Source organism: Aplidium turbinatum, chromosome 17 (assembly GCF_918807975.1).
Source record: "Aplidium turbinatum chromosome 17, kaAplTurb1.1, whole genome shotgun sequence".
In the NCBI taxonomy this organism is placed as follows: Eukaryota; Metazoa; Chordata; class Ascidiacea; order Aplousobranchia; family Polyclinidae; genus Aplidium; species Aplidium turbinatum.
The window spans coordinates 18,726,596-18,740,176 of NC_137488.1; the positions used below are offsets into that span (position 1 = coordinate 18,726,596).

The 13,581-nt window shown below is 37.8% G+C and overlaps 1 protein-coding gene across 1 annotated transcript; it reads left to right on the plus strand.

Moving 5' to 3' along the window:
- The first annotated feature begins 5,341 nt into the window (after positions 1-5,341).
- LOC145786095 (putative ATP-dependent RNA helicase DDX5) lies at positions 5,342-9,812 on the plus strand. Its single transcript, XM_082597741.1, has 2 exons — positions 5,342-5,658; positions 6,605-9,812. Exon 2 carries the CDS (start codon positions 6,662-6,664, stop codon positions 8,384-8,386), a length of 1,725 nt encoding a protein of 574 aa, XP_082453867.1. The 5' UTR covers positions 5,342-5,658; positions 6,605-6,661; the 3' UTR covers positions 8,387-9,812.
- Positions 9,813-13,581: the final 3,769 nt, after the last annotated feature.

Genomic DNA, 13,581 nt, shown 5'->3' on the forward strand with positions numbered 1-13,581 from the left:
TTCGTGACTAGAATTACTCGTAACGCTTGTGAGTAGTCTAAGTCTTCACCAAACCGCATGTCTTGCCTATAAATGCCAATTGACGCAAACGCTTCTGTCAGAAACAATCACTGAGGCTCCAGGTAAGCAACTATCAAACTTGCTTTCCCAGATTCAAAAATGTCATAAAACGCCTTCGTTTTAACCAATCCTCACCCGTTTTGCAAAACGTCACCAGCAGCTTAGCCAATCAGATGTGTTATGGTTATGGTAGGTTAGTTGTGCTTTCCCAGTGACGTCAATGCGTACATCCGCTAGAGCGACTAGACTAACTCGTCAGAATGGTATCTCGTCACGGTAGACGCACAGCATCATAATGCCAAAAAGCTTGTTGCTGTTTTTTGATGTCTCCTCGCCATGTACTTTAGCCTACTGTACTAGCTTTCATAGTCATGCCTTTGCCCTTTTTACAGCGTTGATATAACGTTACTTCGCCGATGAACGTTCAGGTGCGGATGCAATATTTAGTTTGTTAAGCTTCTATACGCAGGAGGCAAACTTATCCAGCTTTTTGTACAAATTGCTTGCGATTGTAATGTTTAGGCCTAAGTGTTAGCTTTTGTAGTGTAGGCTTAACTGAATATCTGAGAATGAACATTCATGACGAATTAAACATTTAGACAACTATTATTCCATGTCTAACACAGGATTTTGGTCCTGCAACGTTAAAATTAAGATTGTTCATGACTTCTAAACATTAAATGGATGTATGATCACGACATAGGCGAAGCACAATTTGACAGATTTTTATTTTTGATTTGTTTTGGAAATGCTCTCAGAGCGCACCAAATTGGAAGTGTTTTTCAAAAATTTCTGGGGGAGGCCCCCCAGACCCCCCGCTGGAAGTGTTGCCTTCGGTAACACGCCTTCGGGCTTCGCCCGACGGTTACGCCCTTCGTGCCTACTACCTTGCTGCAGCATATTTCCAAGTTGCTTTCCCAACGGTTCAAGCCACCGAACGTCACTGATGACAATCTGCTGCGTTTGGGACGCATAGGCTAAATTAAGCTAATGTCCTTTCCAAGTAAAAACATGCGTTCCACAGCAGGGCTGGATCTGGATGGTATTGACAATTGGCATAGTATTAATTGGTGTGTTGTATTTCAAAAACAAGTCTTGAAAACGTTTACTCGAAAACGAGAAATGATGCATGGCGCGTGACGCTTAAAATTGGTAAAACAGTTGACGACGCTATCCAGTGGCGGCTGGTGCTGTTTGTGAGCAGTGGGGCTGCAATAAATAGTCTGGGGGGGTCTCCCCCCATAAAAATTTGAAAAATCCCATTAAATTTGGTGCGTTCTGAGCACGTTTCTATCCCAAACTTTGAAAAAATGCATTCAAACTTTGTTAAAAAGTTGATGTATTCCTAAGCTATAATTTAAAAAAACTAACAGTAGCCTATTGCTTTGGAAACAAACTTTACTAGCATTGAGCTTAGTCTTGACTTGCTTAGCCGTAACATACAAGGTTCAAGTGATTTTGAGATGCCCTAGGCTGGCCTACTGATGAAGCCACACTTGTGTGGCGAAAGCTCTGTATTTAGATAAACTGATTCTTCTGATTTGGTGTGATATTGTTCACTTTACTAACTTTAAAAAGTCTGTAAAGTTATTCGGTTAGGTGAGGTTGTTTTCCATGCAGCCCCAACAGATGCAAAAATTGCTGTAAAATACCAAAAGAGGTGGAGCTTCAAGGATAATTTTTAGCCAATCAGAGCGCTTGAAATCCAGAATCTCGGGCTGCAGAGAAGTTTGCCCAAAGTTGGTGTTGTCAAACGAAACTTTTAATATTTTAATTTTCGATCCGCAATTCTAGGGATATTGGACTTAGGATATTGGACTTAGGATATTGGACTTAGGATATTGGACTTAGGATATTGGACTTAGGATGTTGGACTTAGGATATTGGACTTAGGATATTGGACTTAGGATATTGGACTTAGGATATTGGACTATTGGACTTAGTTAGTGTCTAGGTATCCCTGCGCAATTCTTAAGTGAAAAAAGTAACCGGGTCGGACAAACACAGAGGAAAACATATTTTCCCTCTTCTCTTTCTTTCAGGAGGGGCTGTAGCCCTGCAGCCCCATGGCACGAGCCGCCATTGGCGCTATCACTTCCGTCGACTAAAAAATAAACTGACGGCGCTAGCCACAGCGTCAACAAAAAGTTGACGCCGTCAATTGACGCCGTCAACGTACAACACTGGAGAAAGAAAGCAAAATTCTACATTCATCGCCTTGGGCATACTTTTTTTTTTGGGAATAGCCACAAAAACTATTATCCTATTGACGCTGAATAAAACAAGAACGCCTGACAATAGACTTGAACCCTTGACCGTTGGATTAAAAGTCCAACGCTCTACCGACTGAGCTAACCGGGTTGATAATTTTATAAGGATCCCACTTCTTTCAAAAATAAAAAGAATGAAAAAAAACAAAAAAAACGTTAAAGGTATAGTAAATGAAGTTTTCAAACGGAAATTAAGCATTGAAATGCATAAACTGAACATTCAAGAATACATTTCAAAAAGAATTACCGAAAAAAAATTGTTTTCAATGGCACTGGCAAGGCTCAAAGTTCAATGTTTCATTTATTTTTATTTTTTTTAAAATGACCAAAAAGTGCAAACACTGCTCCAGAATACGTCACTATCGACAGCAATAACAAAAGCCACGTTACCACTTCTGATGTTTCAACATCAGATCTGATGTTTTGAGCAAACTGTCTGATGTTTTGATGTTGAAATCTGATGTTTTGATGCATACATAGCCTACAGTTAAATCGCCCGCAGTAACAACTATTGTGCAATCAACTGATTGCTAGATTATAGTGACGTAGACTGTAGTACAGTCGCACGCTTCGCTGCTCACGCCCATTGTCGTTTTGAAAGCTCTGACAAAAGCAGGCGCGGAATGCTGATCAGACAGCAATGGGGCAAAATTTTATTGAAAATCGTTTTATGGTAGCATGTTAAACATAAAGAACGTGGAAAATCGCCAAGTCATGTTTTTCCTTTACTATCCCTTTAAGCAATAAAGACGGCGATTATGCAAACCTCCAAGACAGCAAAAAATGACGGGTTTTAGAAAGTAATAACTATATGTGATATAACTTAGCCTACTTATAGGCTATGTTTGGTAAGCCATCTATGCTTCAACTGTATTCTATGATCGTTCAATTTATGGACTCTCACATCTTGGTTGGGCAAGTAAGAAAAGAATATAGGCTATTGTTGAAAAATGCAACCAGAAGAAAGAAAATGGAAAGCTAAAACATGAGATGGATGGATTGACAGTAGGCTATCAAGGAACTAGGCAAATTAAAAATATCCGAACTGAAACAAAAATTATTAGGCTACCGTTGATAGACTATAAGCAGGGATCTGAGGTCCCTGGGCTATAAGTATTCTAATTCTTGGCTAGCCTACATTCAACTAATTAAGTTACTTAGAGTTGCAATTTTTATAAACTGGATTCTCAATTTTATCAACTAGTTGAATCAACTAAAAAAAAACTCCTGAAGCAGCTTAGGCTAAGGAGTTTTGTATAGAACAAATAGAGTCGGTTTTTAGTTCAACAAGCCAAGCTTAATTAGCCTATAGGCTAGGCTAGATGACTTTCATTGACGGCGATCCTCGAAGAAGATTTGTACCGTAACTTATTATTGCAATAGCAAGGCTAATTAAGCGATCAGGCTAACAATCTTGCGATCTGGCTAACGTTGCGGCAGTATGATCCATTGAGTTTGGAAGCAGTTATCCAGTGACAACACACCACGACATTGATAAGGCAGTCGTTGTGAATGCTGTGCGCATTGCGGCGTCAAACTGGTGTGCAGATTGCAACAGGCTAAAGAAGGTGAGGCATATTGGAACAATGATCACGTTTTTTAAGATTTTTGTTGTCTAAAAGTGGCAACTTTTATTTAACTAGAATATAATCTTTATAAACAGCAACAATTTGCAATTAACAAAAAACACCAAAAACAAAAACGCATTTTTTCTGAATGTGCCAGTGTGCGAGGCATGAGACATATAAGGACATTTAAATGATTAAAATAAAATTGCATTTGAAGCTCAAATTAAATCAAATGATACAAGACTGCAGGAAGAAAAAATGTTAGCCTACAATAAGTTACGCTTGCATGAAAGAAAATAACTTGGTCCTGCGGAAAATCGCAAACAAAAATATTGCTGAAGAACACACATGCAGTTCTCCATAATGCTCAATCGACATTGAAATAAAATTGATGGTTTATGCTTACATGTTGTGGTCTCTTTAAGTTAGACAAAAAGCTGTATCATTGAATCTTGAATGTAGCAAAGTGAAGGTTTTGCGGATAAAAGCAGTTCTGCTTTATCCACTAGATGCCGCTAAACAGTGACCATAATATAAATCTGGTGTTCTTGGTGTTCTATATAATCTGGTGTTCTTGCAGTGATAATAATATAAATCTCCAAACAAGAATCCTAAATAAACTGATATTCAATTTACAACGTGACCAACTGACCATGTTGTTACCCTATTTATTTTCATTGCGCTATGCAAAAAAGCACAATCGGTAAGCTGCTGGTTTTTTAAGTTTTTTATTAAACCTAGCCTGGAATCGAACCCAGTCTAGCACCAGAGCAAAAGGCGAAAACCACTCGGCCATTGAGCTGAAACGTTTGATTAAACGTTAACTCTGTTTCAACTGATTAGAAACTTTCAACTGAAGTAAACTTGCACTTTTGCCTTTATTTAGTTTGCTCGAAGCCGTTGGCAACATGACGTTAATGAAAGACGTCGTTGTATCTCAGTCCTCCTCGATTTGTTTCTTAAAAACACGTCCACCTTTGAAGACTGTCACAGCCTCAAATGCACAAAAATAAAAGTTTTTCAATAATTGAACTTCTGTTTTGTGTGTTTGCAAAGATTTTGGAAGGAGTTTGGATAACGCTTCAAACACATTTTTCCAAGCATCTCATTCCGAAAGCCATTATCGTTTTTTTTTCAATGAAGAAATTTCAGCCGCCATTAGCGATTAAAGCAAATGTTTTCGCTTTTTCAAAAACTATATTTTATGTAAACGTTAAAATAATAATAATTAAATTTGCGGTAAGGTAAAATAAAAAATTACAGAATAAAGTATTTGTTGACGTTTTGTTTGTTTGCAATAAATTTGTAGCATGCAAGACGCTATAAAAACGTGTTATGGAGAAGTTTTTGTTTAAAATTACGTAACTCATACTGGCCACGTGACATGTACGTCACTGGAAAAACAAGAAAACGGACATTTTAGTTTTCAGTCTTGAAAATTGTCGTTGGGGTTTGTGTTTATAAGTTAGGATTATGTTTATGTGATAAAAGATCTGATATAAATTGTATCTGAACGTGGAGCTTGGTCAGTTTCTCGACAAAACAAGAGAACAAATCAAGTTGTTCATCATGGTACAGGTCTCAAGAATGATCTGTGCTGTCTTTCCACGTTCCAGGTGCATCGTTCATCAACCAACAAAATGAAAGGCGTTGGCTGGTGGCAATCAGATCTTCATCATGTAGCTTCTTTCATCTGCAAGACCTGGGATGTAGACGATACCGGGTCACCAGATGAAGGAATTAACTGTACCGCAAAAACCGTAAGTTATTTTTGTTGTAACATTTGTTTCTGATTACTCAAGATATCTTAAAGGCAGTGGCTATTTTTTCCCCAGTGTTGTTTTAAGATAAAAAAAATTTGCCCTAATTTGTGAAAAGTGTAAAGCTATTGAAGGCAAAAACTTGTGATTTGGAAAACTTAAAATCCTGGGCAGAGAAAGAAATCTCAACTTTAATCTTAACTTTGGTAATGCCTGCCATGAAAAAATGCTTTTTGATTCAACTAGCATAGGAAAATAGCCACTTGATATTGTAATGATATTGACATTAATACTAACATCAAAACGCTAGACAGAAGTTGTGTGACTGGTTTATGTGATTCAATTTTTAAGCTGTTTTATACCAATGTTTACATTCAGTGTATTATTTTGTTTCGATCTAACAAAACTAATGATGAATGCATGTCGGATAATATTTTGTAGCCTAAAGTATCATTATTGTATAAAAATATTTAACATTTGTTGCAAAGTAGCTATTCTTAGAGAAATCAAACAGAGTAACCTTAACCTTAGACTGAAAAGCACAGTCCAGAGTGTCGTTACAGTTGTAGTGCAAAGTTAAATTTATCTTACGATTTTTCATTTTATGTACGGTAGGCCTACCGTATATTGCAGATTTAATTCCTGATGAGGACACATGTACGTGTCGAAAACGTTTGAGTTTATTTTAATTATGTTATATTTTTTTGCGTGTAAAAAGTATGTTAAACCCGCTAAGGCTGCTCTGTTTTATTTCTCTTTGGTTCAACAAAGCAAACTCTCTACCAAAGCTATAGCTATTCTTACTAGGCTATAAATTCTACACTTCTAACAAGGTTCCTCTTGTGTTTGTAGATTGCTAAATATTTAAAACTAATGATTTTTTGTATAAACTATAGCTTTTGTTATATATATATCTATCTGTTAATTGTGCTTTGTTTTCTTGCAGTTGGGACTCCACAAGGATTAATTTAAAGTCGATTTAAATTATTAAAAATAATTTGCAATGCCTGGTTACTCCCGTGGTGGTTATGGCAGCAATCGAGGAAGTGGAAACAGTTACGGTGGAAACTACAGCAGAGGAGGAAGAGGGTTCGGAGGTGACCGGAACGGTGGAAGTAGGTTTGCTTCTGGTGGTAGAGGCTTTGGAAGTGATCGTGGTGGAAAGTATGATTCACCAGGACAAAGCTTGCGCAAACCAAAATGGGATATGTCTAAGTTAATACCATTTCAAAAAGAATTTTATCAAGAACACCCTGTTGTTACAGGCCGAGCTGACCAAGCTATCCAACAGTTTTATAGTCAAAAAGATATTACTGTTTCAGGAAAAAATCTTCGAAAACCAATTTTTCACTTTAATGAAGTGAGCTTTCCAGACTACATTTTGAAGCAAATTGCAAAAAGTGGGTTCCAGTATCCAACTGCCATCCAAGCTGTAGGGTGGCCCCATGCTTTGAGTGGCCAAGATTTAGTTGGCATAGCACAAACTGGGTCTGGCAAAACACTTGCTTTTCTTTTGCCTGCACTTGTACACATCAATGCTCAACCATATCTTGAAAGAGGAGATGGACCAATTGCACTTGTTTTGTGTCCAACAAGAGAACTAGCTCAACAAGTGCAGCAGGTTGCCAATGAATTTGGATCCATGTGTCATATTCGAAACACATGTGTTTATGGAGGTGCTGCCAAAGGACCCCAATTGCGAGATTTAGAACGTGGTTCTGAAATTGTGATAGCAACACCTGGGCGACTAATTGATTTTCTTGAACAAAATAAGACCAATCTACGCCGTTGCACATATTTGGTACTTGATGAAGCTGATCGAATGCTGGACATGGGTTTTGAACCTCAAATTAGAAAAATCATTGATCAGATTCGACCTGATCGTCAAACGCTTATGTGGAGTGCAACATGGCCTAAAGAGGTTCGCAAGTTAGCTGAAGATTTCTTGAGAGAAAATGTGCATGTACAAGTTGGCTCTTTGCAAATTTCAGCTAATCACAATATCTTGCAGATTGTTGATGTGTGCTCAGAAGAAGAAAAGGGAGATAAATTGATGAAGCTAATGGAAGAGATTATGGGTGAATCCGAAAACAAAACCATTATCTTCACTGAAACTAAACGTAAAAGTGATATTCTTACTCGAAACATGCGCCGTGATGGATGGCCAGCAATGTGCATTCACGGGGACAAGTCACAACCAGAAAGAGACTGGGTTCTCAATGAGTTTCGAACAGGCAAATCCCCAATCCTTGTTGCTACTGATGTTGCTTCTCGTGGTTTGGATGTTACTGATATTAAGTTTGTCATCAATTATGATTTTCCAAATCAATGCGAAGATTATGTTCATCGAATTGGCCGCACAGCTCGTGCAGATCAAACTGGAACAGCTTACACATTTTTCACGCCTGGTAATGGAAAACAGGCTGGACAATTGATTGAGATTTTGCAAGAAGCAAAGCAGCAAATTAACCCTCGTTTGATGGAGCTTGCACAAACGTCTGGAAGGTTTGGTGGTAAAGGTCGCACTCGATATGGTGGTAGAGGAGGTGGTTACAGCAGAGGACAAAGCAATGGATTTTCACATTCCAGAAACGGTAGTTATGGTGGGAGGTCAAATGGTTATGGACAATCTAACAACTATGGTAATTCATCTAAACCTCAACAGAACTATGGTTCAATGGCAGGTACCAATTACATGATGATGCCTGGGGGACCAGTACTGATGTAGTGGATTTTTTTCTTTTTTTTTTGTAGTAAGGTTTTACTTTGCTGCAAGCTGTGCATTGCTCTTGTTACAACATCCGCTGTGGACGCCACAATTTGTAAAAACCAACGTTCTTTTAACTTTGCAATGGTATGAAGTCTGGACATCCCTGAGTCTGGAGTATAGCTTCAACATTAACTATACTGCTAACATTTTTTGGGTTGCGCAAATACAATTTCTATCTATTAAGAGGGATTGAGTTCAATTTGTGAATATAAATTAAGACTATTAAACAACAGTTATATATTTTTACTGCGTTAAAAGTGCACATTAATTTTTCATGTTTTCTGCAACGTTTTTATTGCTGTGCATAACACTTTAAAACGTACAGAATTTTAAACAATTTTAGTACTTTTGCTTTTTCCAAGATAGCTTAATGATTACAGCTCTGCCGTCTTGTAAATATTGATCTGATATTTGGTGTATGGTTGTAACAATGTAACATGATTGATATTGATAGTATCTTACTATCTTTTATAATATTCCACTAGATCAATGATGTGGCAAATACTGTGTTATGAGAAAGCAGGCTTGTAAAAAATGCTTTTCAGATCATTACATAAACGTTTTGTTTCATATGTCAATTTTTATATTTTGCATACTTCAAGGGTTCTCAATCATAGATAAATTTTATCTATCAAGAGATGCATTCACTAAAACATAAAAGTGCATGGTCAAATTCTAATTAAAAATAGGATAAATTTGTCTATAAATTTTTGAACAAAAGGAAAATGAGAGTGAAAAGATCCCCGATGTATATAATTTGTGGTGTCTATGAGTTGTATACTAAAATAGAGTCACCAAAGCTGGTTTACACTATTTTTTTATCTAATCCCCTTTTATGTAAAAACTATTGTGGAGATCTGCTCTTAGCTTGGGGCCTATCAATTTTGTAGTGACTTGTGTATTTCAGAACTTTTTTGTACAAATATAAGCAATGTGGGGTGAGGGATAACCATTTATTTACCAGGGAGCAACACTTCATCTGTAGCCATTCTCTTGCTTGCAACTATTTTGCTGAAGACCTTATAAGATCGTCCAGCGGTGCGGGTTGCCTGGTGTTAAGCACCAGATTTTCACTGAGATAATTCTATTTGAAATGTCTGCTCGCATATCACCACCACCAAGCTGAATGAAAAACGCGTAGCACGACTTATTCAAATAGAATCATCTCAGTGAGGTCGTTTGTTTAACATCAGGCAACCCCGCACTGCTATACGATCTTACAGACCAGTTCCTTCAGACCTTTCAACTAAATTGAATATTTGTTCATGCTATTTTTCACCTTTTTGTGATGAATCGTTTGAAGAGTAAAATGAAGTGGGCGATTTGTAATTTTTTACCTGCCCAGTGCAACTAATTGATCGCTCAATAAAATTAAACCCTTTCACGTTCCGTCTGTAGTAGGTTATCCTGAATAGCATCAACAGGAAATTTGAGAAATTTATGTCTAGAAAACGTATTTATGACGTTAGAATATCATAGGACGCCGTTTTTTCGCTTCATTGTTTTACCCAACGAAGCTTAAGCACGTGGAACACCAAAGCTGCATAGTGTTTATTCGATGCAATGGAATTCGCATGGTAAAAGGCAAAAAGCAGATACATTTAAACGCAACAACAGGTTTCTTACAGCAAACATTGCGGATGCAATGTTGATTGGTTAGTTTTGAATCTATCCTGAGACTGACAAAAGCTTTTGATAGGTTATTCCCAGTTTGTATTTTGTAGAGGCTTTTGACGCAGAGCCCTGTTACCAAGATTGGCTGAGTGAAGTATTCTATCCACCAGGTTGCGCTTAATGTAGAGTCTTCCTTGAAATGTGTTGTTCAAGCGCAGACTCGAGAGTCGAACCAGCACCGCTTGATCTTGAGTCGGGCGCGTAATCACTGAACTAACGGGGCGGACCAGTTTTAATAATCCGCCCGGATTCCTCAGTTGGTTAAGCGCCCGACCATGGACGAAAAACACCGCAAGATCAAGCGGTGCTGTTTTTAAGGTTAGGCTACATTGATAAATCATTGTTGATGAAATTAATTGCACATGGTACCGCAAGAGGTTACTTACTGTGACCGGCCTGTGGATGATGATGAAATGCCGACTCCGTTCTTTTATAGCCAACGCTCGTCCAACCTAATTGCTCCCAGTGGCGTTGACAGGGAGGTACTTTTGGACCAGGGAACATAAAAAAATTACTGCGTATTCTTGTGATATTAGAAGTTCCAAAGCAAAACTTTTCATCAAATCTTATGATTAACTGATGATCCGATTGGGAGGCGTACCGTAGTGTGATAAAATATTTGAAATAAAGTAAACGGTACGTATCACACTAAAATCAGAAAATTTATTTCTAGATCTTTCACCGCACACGTGTGGCTTGTTTTGTAGTCTCATTCAGTGCATTCTATTTGAATAAGGCTATACTGAAGAAGCCACACTTTTGTGGCGAAAGCTCTATAAATAGATTTTGCTAATTTAGGGCGAAAAGAGACTTATTGGGAGAGGGCCAAAATTATCCTCAGGAATAGACAGTAGACCATGCCAACAATCTTCCCACCACATGAAACCGGCTCAGAAACTAATTGGAGGACTAAAACCTTTTAGAGAGGAGGGGATGGGGGCAAGAAGTTAATGAAAACGTCTCGTACATGTGCATTTGTTTAGCGATGTCCTGTTTTGTAGGTCTGGGAATGTAATTGGTACCAGGCCCAAATTAACCTTTCAACGGGGCTGAATGCGTGTGTTGGATGATGAGACCGCAGATCGGCTGCTCTCTGATCGTAGATATTCACGGTACAGTAGGCCTATAGTCCGAGAAGCATCGTCGTACGGTGACAATTTTTTGGGTGGTGTTTTTTTCATCAGGCTTTCACCATAACCTTAAACATTAAAACCGTCATATTAAAGCTAAGTTGAAAAATAGTATCCATCGCTCACAGTGGTGGATCGAGAAAAGTAAAACTTTGAGAAGCACCAGAATTTTAACGAAGCGAAATTTGTAAAATAGAAAACCAATTAACTTAATAGGGGTACAAAATTTAACTTTGTTTTTGTCGCTTTTTGTGCACTTCGTATTTGTCCAAATTCATTAAATTAAAACAGTCTTTCCGTTGAAGTTTGACAAGTCTTGGTCGAAAATCGAAGTTACGTTTTTATTTCTTTTATGACGACAAAAAATCTCAATACTGCAATATCAACAATAAATACTACAAAAAGTGCTCAATGCCAAGCAAAAAGTCAAGCAGAGCGGATTAAATCAAAAATAGTGATTACTCTCTAAGACTACTATAATGGTACTGCTAATTTGCATTCATCAAATGCTGGCATTTGCACAACAATCTAACCTCTTAGTGTAATTTATTAAGTTAAGAATCGATTTCGCTATAGTAATAGCATCTTCAGCTAGCACATGTAAAAAAAGAAGAAAATTTGAAAAATACGTAAAACGAACAAATAAAGCAAACTCCGATGTTATCAACACGCATAAAAATTATATTTTAAATAGATGGTTACATAATATTAAAATCAAAACCTGCAAGCCTAAATCTTAACTGGTGTTCTCCCACGATTTCCAATAATATACTGGTGCAAAATTCAAGAAATACATGATCATTTGTCTAGTAAATTACAACAGTTTAAGAAGGCGAATACAAAGAAAAAACGCAATTTAGTTTCAGTCCATTGCCGTAAGTTTATATCGATAAAGCGTCAATAAAGAATAAGTGTAAATGGGCATCCATCTAGTAAATTACAACAGTTCAACAAGACGAATACAAAGAAAAACGCAATTTAATTTCAGTCCATTGCCATAAGCTTACATAGACAAAGCGTCAAAAAAGAATACGTTTAAATGGGCATAGTTGAAGAATCTACACCACAGGGGTCGGAGGTTGCTGATGACATGGGATTTAAGTGGTTGGTCGAATCAATTTCTGTATGTTTATGGTGGCTTTGATTGTATGTAACCATTTATCTTCAGCGATGTCTAAATAATGTTTGCTGGGTTGTTCGGCGAAAGTAACGACAAAGCAGTCTGCCAGAGCTGGTTTCTTTTTGAGTTCAATATTGTGGAGTTTCGCATAATGTTTCAATAATGCTGCTTTGTCACCGGATTTATCAAAGTAATTAAAACTGTTCCAAATAGATCTATGTGTGGCCCAACGTGTGGAAAATTTTGTCATGGTTTGTCCTACATAATGTTCGTGACATATGGTGCACGTTGCAATGTATATCCCGTAATTTTGGCAAGTTAATTTTTGTTTGAGACTGTATGTTTTGTTGAGTTTACATTTAATAGAGGTGCATTCTTTTACCATAGGCTTATGCGCTCCATGGTTACCACACAGTGCACATTTGCCGCATGGTTTGGAGTAGCCATTGGTTGGTGTTACTGTATTCAGGGCAATTTTTTTGTATTTTGTGAGTAAATTTCCCAGCGTGCTTGGCTTTTTATATGTCATCATTTGATTGGGCTGTAGTTTTTTCTCTTAGACTACTATAATGTAGCCTAATATTTATTCAAGGTTTGTGGGAAGTGTTGAGAACACTCGGCAGCCGTGGCCGAGTGGTTAGCGCGTTGAGCTCGCAGTCGAGAGCCTGCATGTTCGACTCCAGCCACTCGCACTTGCTGTTGTTTCTCTGGGCAAGAAACTTTACGATAATTGCCTCTACCTAGTGATCGATTTCGAGTAATGGGTAGTACCAAATTTAAGTCATAAGTAGACAACCGGAAACAGACATTGCTGTCGGCTGCAGCGTGGGTCAGGTGTACGTCGGAAGGCGTACACCGATGCATAGCGCTCAAGTCCGCTTTCCCGCAATGCAGGATAAACAAACAAATAAAACACTTTTAGTCGAATTTCTAAAATATCCCATCTTCCCCATGTAGTGGCTATACATATGCAAGGCACACTTTACCTCATACATCTATAAACACTCAAATAGACCAATCCACTGTACCGGTAATTGTTATCTATACTGTAGTTGATATATAAGCCTTGTTGCTCAACGCAACAAACAGTTTACCAGCCTCATTTTTAAGTCATAAATCGATTTCGCTTTTACAGCATCCTCAGTATGATCATGTCTAGCTGTGATAGCGAAATCGATTTATGATTAAAAAATTAGGCTGGTAAACTGTTGCATTGAGTAACAAGACTT